The 16,084-nt window shown below is 45.3% G+C and overlaps 1 protein-coding gene across 1 annotated transcript in view; it reads right to left on the bottom strand.

Moving 5' to 3' along the window:
• Positions 1-507: 507 nt before the first annotated feature.
• The window catches only part of LOC115814325 (protein phosphatase 1H), a 29,110-nt gene continuing 13,533 nt past the window's right edge, over positions 508-16,084 (bottom strand). Inside the window, 7 exon segments of the mRNA XM_075353578.1 lie at positions 508-2,925; positions 3,400-3,446; positions 3,448-3,552; positions 4,400-4,507; positions 5,141-5,204; positions 7,479-7,597; positions 15,901-15,985. Coding sequence (XP_075209693.1) covers positions 2,778-2,925; positions 3,400-3,446; positions 3,448-3,552; positions 4,400-4,507; positions 5,141-5,204; positions 7,479-7,597; positions 15,901-15,985 — 676 coding nt within the window. The 3' untranslated portion in view covers positions 508-2,777.

The raw sequence follows: 16,084 nt of genomic DNA, 5'->3' as shown, positions 1-16,084 counted from the left end.
CCAGGTGAATTCAAATCCCTTTAACCCCATCAGGTAAACAGTGGGATGACAGGAATCCTCAAGTATGTAACAGCTCCACAAACCCTGATCAGTCCTCAGCCTCCAGTCTGAACTTTTGACCAAAAAAAAAGACTACTTTTGTTGTCCTCAACCGAATTCATTAAAATGCTACACAGAATGTGTAAAATGCCCAAAATGGCATTCCTGTATTATATTATAAACAGAGTAACACAGTTACTCTCCCAGTTACTCTCCCAGTCACACTTTTGTAACTGGTCTTTGTAATCCAATACAGTTTATCCTCTGTAAAACCTTCGCATAGATCACACTATATGGTTACTGGGAGAGGTAGAGACATGATTATTTCATTATTATTTTTTTATATTGAAGCTGGGAAAAAATACACATGGTTTGTTCTGCTGCAGCAATTAATTCTGGTCATTTCTTTAACAGTGCACCATTTGATTTGGTATTTGCCCCCCCCCCCCCCCCCCCCCCCCCCCCCCCCAAAAAAAAGCCAGAACCTGAAAAAAGCAATACTACCACAGACTAAGTGGCAGCAAGTTTAGGCTTAATACCAAAACTTTACTAAACGCAATTATCAGTCACCAGTGCTAACACCCATACATCCTGTCTTGTTCAGTTTGTAAAAGTCATCATGACTGTGGTATTAATTTAATAAAATGTATGGTTTAGAGGCATGTACAGCAAAGATGGAGCTTTACATCCAACTACACAGATGGAAAGTTACAGATAAAGTGCTTATTTTTGTATATGGAGAGGTTTTAACACTTGAGATTACTGACAGATTTGGTAAAGACAGCCCTCATACATGTCTCAGTACAATGTTCAACAGTTTCCCCTCTCTTCATTGACTTGAATATATATTTTCTTTTTAAATGGAGGAAATCCTCTGAGAGAAGCTGTAGCAGTGATGTTGCATGAAGTCACAGAGAATGATGGCTTATGTATTGTTTTATTTCGTATCATTTTAGTTCAACACTCCACGATTGGGTTCCAATGGTGTGGCCAATCACGCATCATCAGCCGTGTGCAAACACACAGAACAAAAAATGCAGTGACTCACACGGCACAAGGTCATCATCTGAAATACCGTGTATTCACGGGGAAAAGGAGAAGACATGGTCCTTTTTCAGTACTACCAACAGTATTATAAGCTAACAAAAGGCTTCTGACTCTCAGTGTACAGGCCCTCAGCGGCCATGGCAATCGCAGAGTGTGTAGCCAGGCTCCCTCTGCTCAACTACCAGGGGACGGCGGTAAAGGACCTGAAGTACAGAGGGCCTTGCAAGAGAAAAGGAAATTAAAAAAACAAAAAAAAAACCAAAAAACCTTAGAGACAGTGGGCCGAGGAGACGGCCTGGGCAGGAGAGACCAAGGAGATTAGCTCTTCACTTCAGGCTTGGTAGGTACAGGGACAGTGCATTACTGTCCTTTAACCTGAAGGGTTTACTAACACAGTTGTCATGGTAATGGCAAGCAGACAGGATGTGTTTAGAACGAGTCTGCGGTCTCACCGGAAGTGAATGCCTCTAAAACATTCCTTAGGTCCCAAAAAGGGGAGTGTGCAGGGACTCTTTGGGCTATGACTATGGCAGAGCTTTAAGGAACTGGTAGAGAAAGGGTGTGATTCCATCCATCTATATAGGCCTCTGAGAAACTAAATCAGCCCAGAACAGTAAACTACAGTGACAAAACAATAAACTACAATGGCTAAACTGTAAACTACAGCGAGTAAACAGTAAACTACAGTGGCCTAACAGTAAACAGTAAACTATAGTGGCCTAACAGTAAACAACAGTGGCTGAACAGTAATCAGTAAACTTGACTGGGGTTGAGCAGGGTCAGCACTGTTGTTATGTAGCAGGACCTCAGACCAGGTTCCTTCAGCTTACAGCACTGACCAAGTCTTCACCATTTCCAACGCAAAACTCCCTCACGGAGACTGCCTGGCCTGCATAACATCCTCATCACATCCCACCGTATGCTGATACACACAGCCTTCAGGCTGAAGACAGGAGGATAATGAGAAATCAAAAGCCTTACTGTGGAGTACACCGGCTGTGGAAACAGTTAATTCAGAAGAACAAGACTAAGTGTCCAAGGATAATAAGCACCATACAAAGGCTTGGCTGCCATTACATGTTGCTAACAGGCATGCAAGTTAGCATCTTGATGCTTGTGAGAGTGTACACCTGAGCGACACCAGTAAGTAACCCCTGACTCCCATGTCCAGTAGGTGACACTTGTTGCTCCAATGTATCAAATATAGCGATAAAATTACGATACATAATACATAAACTAATCAGTCCAAGGAAACAGTGAGTGTGGATTGTGCTGCTGTGTTTATTTGTAGAGGATTAGCCCATGTGCTGCACTGTGCTGTGCTTATGTTGTTAACCCTGTGTGCCACCTGATCTCTCCCCACTGGGAGGAGACTGGAATCGTGTGTGTGTGAACATGAAATAAAACATGGGATCTGGAGGACTTTCTGTTTGTTTTTTTAGGCTGATAAAAGTCTTCAGTTCTCACCCTTCTGGAGGAAAAGGCCCCAGAGGGCTGCAGAAGTACCATGTGGTTGGACAGATGCGACATGATGGAGAGAGTATGCTTGGGAGAGAAGTAGGCCATCACACCCACATTATTCAGCTGTTAATGGAGTTTTATCATTCTTTTTTTTTTTTGCCCCTCTGGGAGGACATGACTGGACCGGGCAGGTCTGTGCTAGCTTGTCCAACGTCCGCAATACAGCCCAATCATGTCTCTATCTCAGCCCCAACCAATGGGATGACAAACACAGTGATGTCATCGCCCGACCCCAGCCTGTCGTTCGGCAGCCGCCAGCCACGCTCTTTCAGTACGCCCCGTGACCTCATCAGGAGGTGCTGAGCTGCTAGTGTGTACCTTTGGGAAGGACAGAGAGGTCGGGTTAAATTCTGAAACTCTTTCATGCAGTTTAAATAGTTTATGACAGTATGAGGTGTGTATCTTTATGAAGAGTTTAAAATGTAAACCGCTCCATGGACAAGTGCTTCACTGTGAGACATTCTTATGACTGTCAAAAGACACAACTCAACCTTGTATTGAGTGACTGACACCTGCTGGTGTGTGGGATACAATACACTATACGACTATACACTCATTCATACTGAACTGAACAGCACACCCCAAACATTACAATAATGTATATTTACCATATCTCTCTCTAACACAATGATAACATGGGCATATAAACTCAAAAGATGCATATTTTTCCTAAAATGAATAATCAAAATTTTGATCACCACAATCAATGCAACATATTTGAATTATATAGGACTGTGTCTGAATGAAGATACAGGATTAAGGACATGTCAAAGGTTAAAGGTTACAGCATACCTCATAGGGTCGTCTGGTGCACAGGTAGCGAGAAAGGTCGTTACCGCGCTCAGCCACCTCCCTGTCTGTGGTCACATCCCACAATCCATCTGTGCCCATGATCAATACATCATCTGGCCCATGTTTGTGCTCTGAGACATCATACACCTTCACCTTGACAACCAAAAAACCAGCACACACTCATTTTCACCTGGACAACTAAAAACCAGCACATATTCATTTTCATCTGGACAACCAAAAACCCAGCACACACCCATTTTACTGACTGCACTCACTCAGACTGACTCAAATTCAACAAGCAGAAAAAACGTTTTGAATACGATGAGTTTACACTGAGGTTCCCTCTTGCCAAGACTTTGTCTGGACTGTTACTTTCAGGACCTTTAAATCAGGCCATTTCTCATAGCCATTCTGTTCCTGGTCATAAGACACCTGACCACACTAATAACAAACAGTCATGACTGATTAGGACACATGCAGGTGACAAACAAACATGAACATGACAGCACTGAAGGAGATATGTGAGTGACACTGCACTAGGCCAAATGCTCGTAATATCTTAAAGCAATGAGCAATTTGGAAAAGTCTGTAGGTTTCTGCTGTTGTTCAGTTTTTTTTATACTTCCTTGTTCCATTCAAACTGAGGAAGGTTTTCACTAGTTAAGTCAGGTATGCTGTGCATTACGAGACACAGGCACTCCACTGTGTGTGCTTAGGATCTGAATACAGTTACACTGTGACATCAACATCAGGACACAACAAAAAGTGAGTCCTACAAATAATAACTCCCCATGGGGACGGTGGGAAATGTCACACCAAGGACTTCGTTTTCACAGTCAGCAGTAAACCGAGATGTTTAAGAAACAGTGTGAGGTCATTCATGTCATTCAATAAACGAACAACCAACCAGATGAATGACATGAATGAACAAACCAGTGAACAGTTGAAAATTCAATTATTGTTAGTTCTGGTTCACAGCTAAGATACAGTGGTTCCTCACCTCAGGGCAGCAGGAGAGAAAAGGTTTGATGTGAATGTTTGAATTATACACTTTCAGGTCATGATCTCCCAGACCTCTCGTTACCCCTATAGTGGCCATAACCCGGGCCTGCAGAGGAAAACACACACACACACGCACACACACACACACACACACACACACAGGGTTATGTGAGGTTACAATGTGATTTTAGGAAAATCCCCTTAAGAACGATTAAAGACTCAGGAACTCTACAGCTTTGCCCTAGAATCTCTCTAACACACATGCACACACAAAAAGACAAACACACATAGTTCACACAGATACACACACTAGTACAGGAGTGGCACCCTACTGAGAGAGCAAAAGCTGAGGAGAGTGAGAGCTGGCCAGAGAGAGATGTTATATCTGATATCTCATTCTGATAAACCTGTGTCTACAGCAGCTCCAGTCCTGATCAAACACATTAGACTGACCTGCTCATTCACACCCATTCACCTGCTAAACTCACACTTCTGCCTCTCATCAAGATAGTGAGGTACATTATCCTAGTGTGTTGTGCTATCATACAAATTACAACCAGAATTGGAAAACACTTTTTGAAAGAGAGCACACGTCCTCACTTCCCCCTGTTTTGTGACTCAGGTCAGTAATGACAGTGTTGTGGAGAACCCTGTGTGATTCTCTAAAACTCTGACACACTGGACAGAGCAGCCTCATTCATCTCATACTGTTTCCATAAGACCTCATTTATACACATACCTTTTTACCTTCTCCATATATGAGGGGGAACTTGAGATCGTCCTCTACTATTGTTTTGTAGGCCCTACAGCAATGAAAAAAGGGAACAAAAAGAAACAGTGAAGAGTTACAGAGAAAATGAAGAGTTACAGTCTAGCATGTCACGTATTTTAAATATTCAATTACAGTCACGGTGTCTATGCAAAGTGTAGAGCAACACTCAACAAAAACAGTTCACACCTACAGAAGACTATAGTGATTTAGTTTTACCATTACACTCAACACAAATTCAATGAGATTACTGGACGACGACCACGACAACGACGAAGAAGAAGAAGAGGACGTATATTGATCCCTGTGGGGAATTTCATCCTCTGCATTTAACCCATCCTATACACACACACTAGGAGCAGTGAACACAAAGTTAGCACACACACTAGGAGCAGTGGGCAGCCGTATACGGCGCCCAGGGACCAACTCCAGATCTTTTTGCCAGTGCCTTGGTCAAGAGCAATGGCAGAAGTATTAACCCTAACATACCTGTCTTTGATGGTGGGAGGAAACCAGAGCACACCCACACAACCATGGGGAGAACATGAAAACTCCACACAGAAAGGACCTGGGACGGCCGGGATTCAAACCCGGGCCTTCTTGCTGTGAGGCAACAGTGCTAACCACCTTTGTGACCATCCCTGTGTCAGTTTCTCTGCCCTCTGTCCTCCACCCAATCAAAGTTTTCAGAGTCAGACTGACACATAACGGAAGCAGTCACTGTCCAATCAAGTTTTTTACTACAGGAAAACATAGTAAATAAAATTGTAAGATCAGGGCTGTTTTACACAATGCTGAAAACTATCATCTGACCTGATTTATTTTAGTAAGGTTAATATGTTTTGACAGAAGGGGAGAGCAAGGGTGACGCCTTGCCTTCAAATTTAAATATTGAAATTACATGAATCTGATGTATTTTTTTTTTTGTGAAATGATTTTTTTTGACTGACAGGGCTGTCTAATATTGTCACACTGGGACAGAATTCTGGTCTGAAGCATTCTTGAAGTTCAGGTCCATTTACAGAGTAATGGTATGAAGACTTTGCTGGTGTCTAAGACTGGAAATTATTCATGTTTGCCTGCAGATGCAGATATACTGTACAAACCCATTTCTCTGTTTCATAGAAATAATTTGATCTTTGTCATTTGATCTTTGTCATTTGACCTGTGACATATTCCAAGACAAATCTACCACAATCACTGTTTTTTTCTTCTTTCCTTAATCAGAGTTATTATGCAATGTTTAATAAAATGATAATATCAGACTGGAGCAGACTGCTTTCCTGTATTTGATGTGAATAAAGCGCAAGAGAGTATGAACATGAATTCTCCCCAATCTTCTGCAGAATTTTCATCACCGATCAAAGCTAAAGCATGCAGAGTTTGTTAACACAGACACCAGTAAGCAGCTGATAAAACTGCTGCTCTCATTTTTAAACAAAATGAATAATCTTTAAGTCAAACTGAGAGGAGCTGACTGCAGAAAGTCTTAGATTTACACGCGAGTGTTTTGTAATAAACTGCACAGCTGGAAAATTATGAGAAAAAAACATAATTGTGATTTGGATCGTCCTGTAAACAGCTGTACATCATAATCTGCTCCCTCAATATACATAAATAAAACAGAGCTAACGGCCACCTTCCAAACTGACTGACGTGCTTGGTTTGTACATAAATCAGAGTCAAGGTGTTTTCAGCCTTTCTCTGATGCTCCTGTCTCAGTGTGAACCTCTCTCTCTGATGCCAGACGATACTTCTGCTATTTTAGTATTTTCACATGAAGCTCTAAAAAAACACGACCATATTCAGAGTGAGAGAAACAGACTGTTCTGCTTTAGTTGACAAGTTGGCTGCGATGGTACACACAGGAAATCCTGTGATTCTGTGAAACCATGTGATTGGTCAGACAACTAAAGGACACTGAGGATAAGCACAGAGGATTAGCTGACATCGTACAATGCACTCAATACAAATGTATGTTTCTCATACGCTGAGGACAACCCATGTGAGTGACAGCGCAGGTACACTAATGGAATGAGCTGATCAACTACAGACCAGTCCACTAATCATACCATTACTTACCAGTGAAAGGGCACATCATGATTAGGAATCATACATATTTAACTATGCAGCCTTACTGCAGAGTACCTGACAGTACTCAAAAAGGTCTCTGCTTCCTCCATTAGTTCCCGCTAATCTGCACAAGTGTGTTTACGGTCCACACACACGCACACAAGCAGACCACCACACACACATCACACACACAAGTGCCTCTGTTGTATGTGTGTGTGTGTGTGTGTGTGCTTACCAGCCAGTCATGGTGTGGTCTCTGAAGAGCATTTTCTTGCCCAGTTCCCTTGTGCTGTATTCGTCGGGGAACTCAATGTGAGTGAATTCATTTCCCAGCAGCTCTGGCTTCAGGAAGCCCTGGGCACACACACATACAGACAGACAGTTTTAAACAAACAACAAATACTGACTTTATTGTCACACACAGTGAGCAGTGAAATGAAGCCTCTGCATTTAACCCATCCTAACAACAGGTGAGCACACACACACACACACACACACACACACACACACTATGAGCTAGGAGTACTGGGCAGCCACTGCCGGCACCCAGGGACCAAGGTCAAGGGCCAGGGTCAATGTCACTGACAGGAGTCTTATGAGTGCTAATCCTAGCATGCATGTCTTTGTGGTGGCAGGAAACTGGAGCATACGGGAAGAATATGGAAACAGAAAAGGACTAAGGGTCAACCTATATATCGGGTTTGCCGATATATCTGCCACTATCGGCCCCTTTTGAGGCTTATTGGTCCGTATCAGTATTGGCCTCCTCATATCGGTTTTGCTGATATTACTGCTTGGTTGTCCTGAACTGGGATTACGAAGTTGTCAGTACTCCTGTCAGGACTTTGTTTTTTTGGCCGCCCTGCTGGCCATTTCTCAGAATTGTGTTGCCATGTGCCTTTGTTTGTGTCTTGTTTTGCCATGTGCTTCTGTTTGTTCCCATGTTCTCCTGTCCCCGCCCCTCACCTGATCCCTATTATCACCTCATTGTCTTCCACCAATCACCTGTCCTTGAAGACAATTGTTCTGTGTATTTAAGTCCTGTGCTGGTGTCTGTTCTTTGTCAGATTGTGACCGTTTTCCTGTGTGTGAAAGTTGCCCTCTGTGATTTGAGTTTGAATCGTGTTACCTGGACCTGTTTTCGCTTTACGTTTTGGATTTGGTTGCCTTTTGGATCTCTGGTTTTGACCTTGTTTATACTCTGCTTTTGACCAATCTGTTGAATAACGATTCGGATTTGTTTGCTCTCTGGATTCCTGGTTTAAACCTAGGATTGGACACTGTTTCTGAGATTGGCTCCTGATTTTTGCTTTTTTGAATAAATCTTATTTTACCCAGTGGGGTCTGCGATTGGGTCTTGGTCTGTCTAAACCTCACAGTACAATCTGACCACTATGGACCCAGCAGACCCCAGTCAAGTGAAGACTGCTCTGGAACAGCAGGGAATAATGCTGGGAAAACACCAGGCTCATCTGGATTCCCTAAGCAAGACCCTGGACGCGCTCACTGCTAATATTGCAGACCTGACGGCTAGCATCCAGCCCCTCCGGCTAGCCCAGAGCAACCCACAAGCCCCTGCCATCTCTTCGCCTGATACCCCGGCTCCGTGGTCTTCGCCCTCTCCATCTGTCCGTGAGCCTCATCTGCCTCCTCCTGAGAAATACTCTGGTGAGCCTGGCACCTGCCGTTCTTTTCTCTTCCCAATGTTCACTCATTTTTGAGCTGCAACCTACCTCATTTCCCACCGAACGAGCTAAAGTGGCCTACGTAATTACTCAGTTGTCTGGTCGGACGAGGCAGTGGGGAGCAGCCGTCTGGGAGGCTGAGGCACGCTTTTGTAAAGATTTCCAGTCCTTTTCCACAGAGATGAAGAGAGTATTTGACCGTTACAAAACATGGGCGTGAGGCTGGTCGCGAGTTGCTGCACATGCGCCAGGGGCGCAGGTCTGTGTCTGACTATGCCATTGATTTTCAGACCCTGGCCACCTGCAGTGGTTGGAATGTAGATGCACTTTATGACACCTTTTTGAATGGCCTCTCAGAAGAAGTCAAAGATGAGCTCATCACTCAGGAATCTGCCTGACAACTGTGTGGCCTTGGTGAACTTAGCTATCTGAATCGATGCACGGTTACAGCAGCGTTGCCGAGGTGCATTTCCCCGGGGCCCTCTGAGAGCAGCTGCCGAGGTTCCCGATCAGACAACCAACCCTCCCGCGTCCCTCCTCACCGGTCCATTCACATACTTCGGAGCCTGAGCCCATGCAAATCAACCGTGCCCGCCTGACCCCAGCTGAGAGACAGAGAAGGATAACAACTCGTTCCTGTCTGTATTGTGGTCAACCTGGACACTTCATCGCACACCTGCCCAGTAAAAGCCGACGCTCACCGGTAGGACGAGGAGTACCGGTGAGCATGTCCCCAGTCAAGATCTCCTCGACACAACGCACTCTTCTGCCTGTCACTCTGGAGTGGAAGGACCAAAAACTCGAAGCTGCAGCCCTGGTCGATTCTGGTGCCGAGGAGAACTTCATCGACTCCTGCTTGGCTGCTCAGTGGGGGTTTACCTACTTCTTCACTCAAGTCGCCATTGGTGGCCCATGCTTTGAATGGACAGAGGTTTAGCCAACATTCACACACGTCAGCATCCCGGTGAGTCTCAGTCTTTCTGGCAACCATCATGAAAAACTAGCTCTCTGTTATTGATTCCCCTCAAGCACCCGTCGTCCTGGGTCACCCTTGGCTAGCTAAACACAATCCTCACGTAGACTGGTGCCAGCAGCAAAATTGTGGGCTGGAGCCCATTCTGTCTCTCTCGTTGCCTCCGTCATGCTCAGATTCCTGTCTTTCCAGAGTCCAAGTTTCCCGAAGAGTTTCCTGACCTCTCTGCGGTTCCTTCTGAGTACATGGGACCTGAAAGCTGTGTCAGCAAATCTAGAGCCACGTCCTTACCCCCACATCGCCCTTATGACTGCGCCATAGATCTCCTGCCTGGCACGTCTCCCCCTAGGGGGCGCCTCTACTCCCTCTCCCGTCCCGAAACTGAAGCTATGACTAAGTACATTCAGGAGTCCCTGGCAGCAGGTATAATCCGTCCTTCCTCTTCGCCTGCAGGTGCAGGATTCTTCTTTGTTGAGAAGAAGGATGGTTCCCTCCGTCCTTGCATTGACTACCGGGGCCTCAATGACATTACCATCAAAAATCGCTACCCTCTTCCCCTCATGACCTCAGCCTTCGAACTACTTCAGGGGGCATCCGTCTTCACCAAGCTGGATCTCCGCAATGCTTACCACCTGGTCGAATCCGTGAGGGGGACGAATGGAAGACAGCCTTTAATACCACTTCTGGTCATTATGAGTACCTGGTCATGCCTTTTGGATTAACCAATGCGCCTGTTGTGTTTCAGGGCCTGGTCAATGATGTTCTCAGAGATATGCTTAACCACTTTGGTCTTTGTCTATCTGGATGACATTCTGATTTTCTCTAAGTCCCTTACTGATCATGTTTCTCATGTCCGCAGGGTCCTCCAGCGTCTACTGGAGAACCAGCTCTTTGTTAAAGCAGAGAAATGTGAGTTTCATCGGGACACAGTCTCTTTCCTCGGGTATGTAATTTCAGCTGGCAGTGTTCAGATGGATCAGCAAAAGATCAAGGCAGTGATCGATTGGCCTATACCGACTAACCGTCGGGAGCTTCAGCGCTTTCTGGGTCTTTGCCAATTTTTACCGCCGGTTCATTCGTAACTATAGTACATTGGCTGCCCCTCTCACTGCCCTAACTCTCTACAGTTGTCAAATTTTCCTGGTCCCCTGCAGCAGAAACAGCATTCCGTGACCTGAAGCAGCGCTTTACTTCAGCCCCCCATCCTGATCCAGCCTGACCCCGATCTTCAGTTCATCGTGGAGGTGGATGCCTCTGACATTGGCGTTGGAGCAGTCCTCTCTCAACGCTCCCCCCAAGGACAGTAAAGTCCATCCTTGTGCCTTCTACTCTCACCGCCTAACTCCCACAGAGCAGAATTATGACATCGGCAACAGGGAGTTGCTGGCGGTTAAACTGGCCCTGGAGGAATGGAGGCAATTGGTTGGAGGGGTCCCGTGTGCCATTCTTAGTCTGGACTGATCACAAGAACCTGGAATACATCCGCACCGCCAAAAGACTAAACTCCCGTCAAGCTCGCTGGTCCCTGTTCTTCTCCAGGTTTAACTTCACTCTGTCCTACCGTCCTGGTTCTAAGCATATCAAACCGGATGCACTTTCCCGAAGGTTCAGTTCTCCAGAGAGTCCCCAAGAACCAGATACCATCCTTCCATCTTCCTGTCTCATGGGCGCTGCACAGCTGGACATTGAGTCCACTGTGCGCGCTGCCCAGTTGAATGAGGCAGGCCCCAGTCAGTGCCCCACTAACCGTGTTTATGTTCCCAGCTCTGTCCGTTCACAGGTCTTGCAGTGGGGTCACTCATCCCGACTGTCCTGCCATCCTGGAACCAGAACGAACAAAGGCCTTCATTGGTCGGCGGTTCTGGTGGCCCTCCATGCATGATGGACATCCATGACTTCGTTGCAGCCTGCTCGGTCTGTGCCAGAACAAGACCTCCAACCAACCCCCTGCTGGCCTGTTACATACCCCTGCCCGTTCCCAAGAGACCCTGGTCCCATATCTCCCTGGATTTTGTCACCGGTCCTGCCGCAATCAGAGGGTAACACCACCATCCTCACTGTTGTGGATCGCTTCTCCAAGTCAGTACATTTCATTCCTCTACCCAAACTCCCCTCTGCCAAGGAAATCTGCTAGTCTCATGATACAAGCATGTATTCAGGTTGCATGGGCTACCCAGTGATGTGGTGTCAGACAGGGGTCCACAATTCACTTCCAACTTTTGGAAAGCCTTCTGTAAACTTCTTGGTGCATCTGTCAGTTTGTCTTCAGGTTTTCACCCACAAACCACATGGCCAGACCGAGCGGGCCAACCAACAACTTGAGACGGTGTTGCGATGCATGGCTTCTCAGAATCCTGCGTCCTGGAGCCAACAGTTACCCTGGGCAGAGTACGCCATCAACTCTCACACTCCTCATCTTCTGGCCTGTCCCCATTTGAGTGCTCCCTTGGCTACCAACCCCCCCCTATTCCCGGACCAGGAGGAGGATGTGGGTGTGCCCTCTGCCGAGGCATTCATCCGTCGCTGCCATCGGATGTGGAGGTACGCCACGCTCTGCCCTTCTTCGTGCCGTGGCTAGGATGAAGCGTCATGCTGACAGGCATCGCTCCAAGGCTCCACTGTATCGCCGGGGACAGCATGTGTGGCTGTCCACCCGAGATCTTCCCCTCAGAGTTGATTCCCGCAAGTTGGCCCCTCGGTTCATCGGACCCTTCCCCATTGTTAGTCATCAGTCCCACAGCTGTCCGCCTCAAGCTTCCTACTACTCTTCGCCGCATTCATCCCACTTTTCATGTTTCCCGGATCAAGCCGTATGTTCGTAGTACCCTGTGTCCTGCCCCCAAACCCCCCCCACCCCCCGGCTCATTGATGGGTCAGAGGCATACACGGTGCGCCAGTTGCTGGATGTCCGTCGCCGAGGCCGTGGACTCCAGTACCTTGTAGACTGGGAAGGCTATGGACCTGAGGAGAGGTGCTGGGTCCCAGCCCGGCACATTTTGGACCCCACGCTCATCAGAGACTTCCGCCACCAACATCCTACTCCCTCTGCCAAGACGCCTGGAGGCGTCCGTTAAAGGGGGGGTTACTGTCAGTACTCCTGTCAGGACTTTGTTTTTTGGCCGCCCTGCTGGCCATTCTCAGAATTGTGTTGCCATGTGCCTTTGTGTCTTGTTTTGCCATGTGCTTCTGTTTGTTCCCATGTTCTCCTGTCCCCGCCCCCTCACCTGATCCCTATTATCACCTCATTGTCTTCCACCAATCACCTGTCCTTGAAGACAATTGTTCTGTGTATTTAAGTCTGTGCTGGTGTCTGTTCTTTGTCAGATTGTGACCGTTTCCTGTGTGTGAAAGTTGCCCTCTGTGATTTTGAGTTTGATCGTGTTACCTGGACCTGTTTTCGCTTTACGTTTTGGATTTGGTTGCCTTTTGGATCTCTGGTTTTGACCTTGTTTATACTCTGCTTTTGACCAATCTGTTGAATAACGATTCGGATTTGTTTGCTCTCTGGATTCCTGGTTTAAACTTAGGATTGGACACTTTCTGAGATTGGCTCCTGATTTTTGCTTTTTTGAATAAATCTTATTTTACCCAGTGGGGTCTGCGATTGGGTCTTGGTCTGTCTAAACCTCACAGAAGTGTTATGTGATGTGTTAAAAAGGCTTAGCATAGAGACTCTCCCTGTTTTCGTTTACCTATGTTCTTATTGGTTAATAGGAGACATGACTGATGTTCCATAAAATGACCCCGTCCCCTAGTTGGGCTGTTGTTGAGGGAAGGAGGTTTAGCGGTGCTCTGAATTAGCTACGTATTGTCATTGTTTACAGGCATCTTATGCGTTCTTGAAACCTGTAAGTAGCCTTTTTTCACGTTCTGTAAATAAATGTAGGTCGTTAATTCATTATATATTATTGCAGTTAACTTAAGACAGAAGGTTTCAATGTTATGTCATCTAGTATCACTGATAAATGCTAAGTAATGGTAGCAGCATGTGGCCTACCATGTCCTGGACACTGAAGCTGTTGTCTGAAAGTTTGATTATGAAATGAGTGTTCTTGCTGGTAATACGCAGTAGTACCAGGGATGCAACTGAATCGCTATTGTTGGACATATTTACGGTGCGTACAAATGTGGGTTCAGCCACATAAATAAATACCACAGATAACCAGCTACCAGCCGTAAGATGGCCACGCCTGTATTTCTAATGTGCAGGAAGAAGCCAGTGCGGGGAGACAGTAACAATTCGTGATAAACATGCTATGCTGCTGATATAACGATGTTATGTTGAAGCACTAGTTACCCAGTACTGCTAGTTATGTTGTATGTTGTGAAGTGTTGTAATTTAATCCCTCCTGTTTAAGCCAGATCATTAATGTTTAAATAAGTAAATATATATTGCTAGCAAAGTGCAGCTGTGCCTTTTATTACATTTTAGCATTGCTTAATATTTGGGCATGTAATAATTGTGTTGAACTCTCTTGTTTGTAGACCATACACGTGCATTTAAGAAAACGAAGAGTGGCAATTGGACACCTATGTTGAATTCTTGCCAGATGCCCGGGACTATCCCTAATCACATCATAAATAGACTCAATCTTGAATATGATGTCTGAACACTTAATCTCCACAATATGTAAACAGATTTTTTCTCTTTTAAAGTTAGTAAAAGAATAATCATTCACTCAGTAAAGCAGTATTAGATCTGTATATTGCCTGTTGTTTCTCATAGAAGGTATCTGCAAACAAATTCATTATGATTCCCTTTTATGTAGTTTTGTTATTGCAACTGCCAATATAATCAATGGATATCGGCCCAAAATATCGGCCAAATATCGGTTATCGGCCATCCTAAGCCACTAGATATCGATACAAGCCCCAAAAAAACGCATATTGGTCAAACCCAGGACCTTCTTGGCTGTAAGGCGACAGTGCTAATCACTAAACCACCATGACGCCCACTAACAGTTTTATCTCACTCTCACAGTCACACTCCACACACACACACACACACACAAACACACACACACACAGCTTAACACCGAAATGTACACTGTTAACACAGACAGTTTTATCACACTCACAGTTTTAATACAGACAGTGAGAGTTTTTAACACAGAAGGTAATTAGGGTTAGAGTTTCTGAGTTTCCATCATGTTTCTGAGACACCTCATAACCTGGGTTAAATTAACAAACCATTCAGAAACATTCCTGTTCTATTCAAGATCTTCTGTAACTTCTCTATCTTCAGATTTTATTTTTAATCTTTGCCTCTTCCAACAACAACATATTTCATGGCAATTCTTTGGAAAAGCGTAATTTGTCTGAAAAAAACTTCTATAACCTTGAGTTTGTGAACGACTTTCAAGCTCCCCTGGAAACTCCCTGAGGGCAGTAACAATTCCTACATAAAGAATAATCTCTGACTATAGGTTCTCAGCCCTGCTCACACCCAACAGTCATTACATAACATTTACTTGTTTAGCAGACGCTTTTATCCAAAGCAACTTCCAAGACAGGCAGAATACAAACCAAAAAAACAAAGGTAACACCCAATATGGGGGCTTGAACCAACAACCCTGATTTTTAGAGTGCCATGCTCTACCAACTGAGCTAGCCAGGCCCACAGTCAGCCCTGTTCAAACCTTACAATTACCACAGTCAGTCCTGTTCACAGCCCACAGTCAGTCCTTATCAAGAAAAATAAATATGTGGCGACTCTAAGAAAGTACCTCTGTAAAGCTTGTAATGGGTTTTTAGAGGCTTTAATTTTTCTCCAAAGCAACTCAGCAAATCCTCTATCACTTCTTCCACACACATTCTAACTATAAAGTACTTATTGCACAAAAGATGGCGGAAATTCCAACAGGAAACATCTTGTCACACAAAATTCCATGATTTTCTCCTAGATGATAAAAATTACACCTCCACGGGCAGGGCTTCCCTCTTGGCCCACATACATAGAGCAGCAGAGCTATGACAGCAGGTGAAAGAAAGTCACTCACCAGATACTGTAGCCTCTGTCTCTCACTCTCTGGGGTGAACTCATTGGACATGGGAATGACCTCACTGTTGCGGACGATGATGGCTCTTTAGGAATACACACACACACTGAGTGAAACAACCACATGTACACAGGCACTGCCACGAACACAAAACACAACACACACAGGCCTCTGAGCATGACCA

This window comes from Chanos chanos, chromosome 6 (genome assembly GCF_902362185.1).
Source record: "Chanos chanos chromosome 6, fChaCha1.1, whole genome shotgun sequence".
NCBI classification, from domain to species: Eukaryota; Metazoa; Chordata; class Actinopteri; order Gonorynchiformes; family Chanidae; genus Chanos; species Chanos chanos.
Note: the sequence above shows the minus strand (reverse complement) of the source record. Positions and strands in the feature narration are given on the sequence as shown.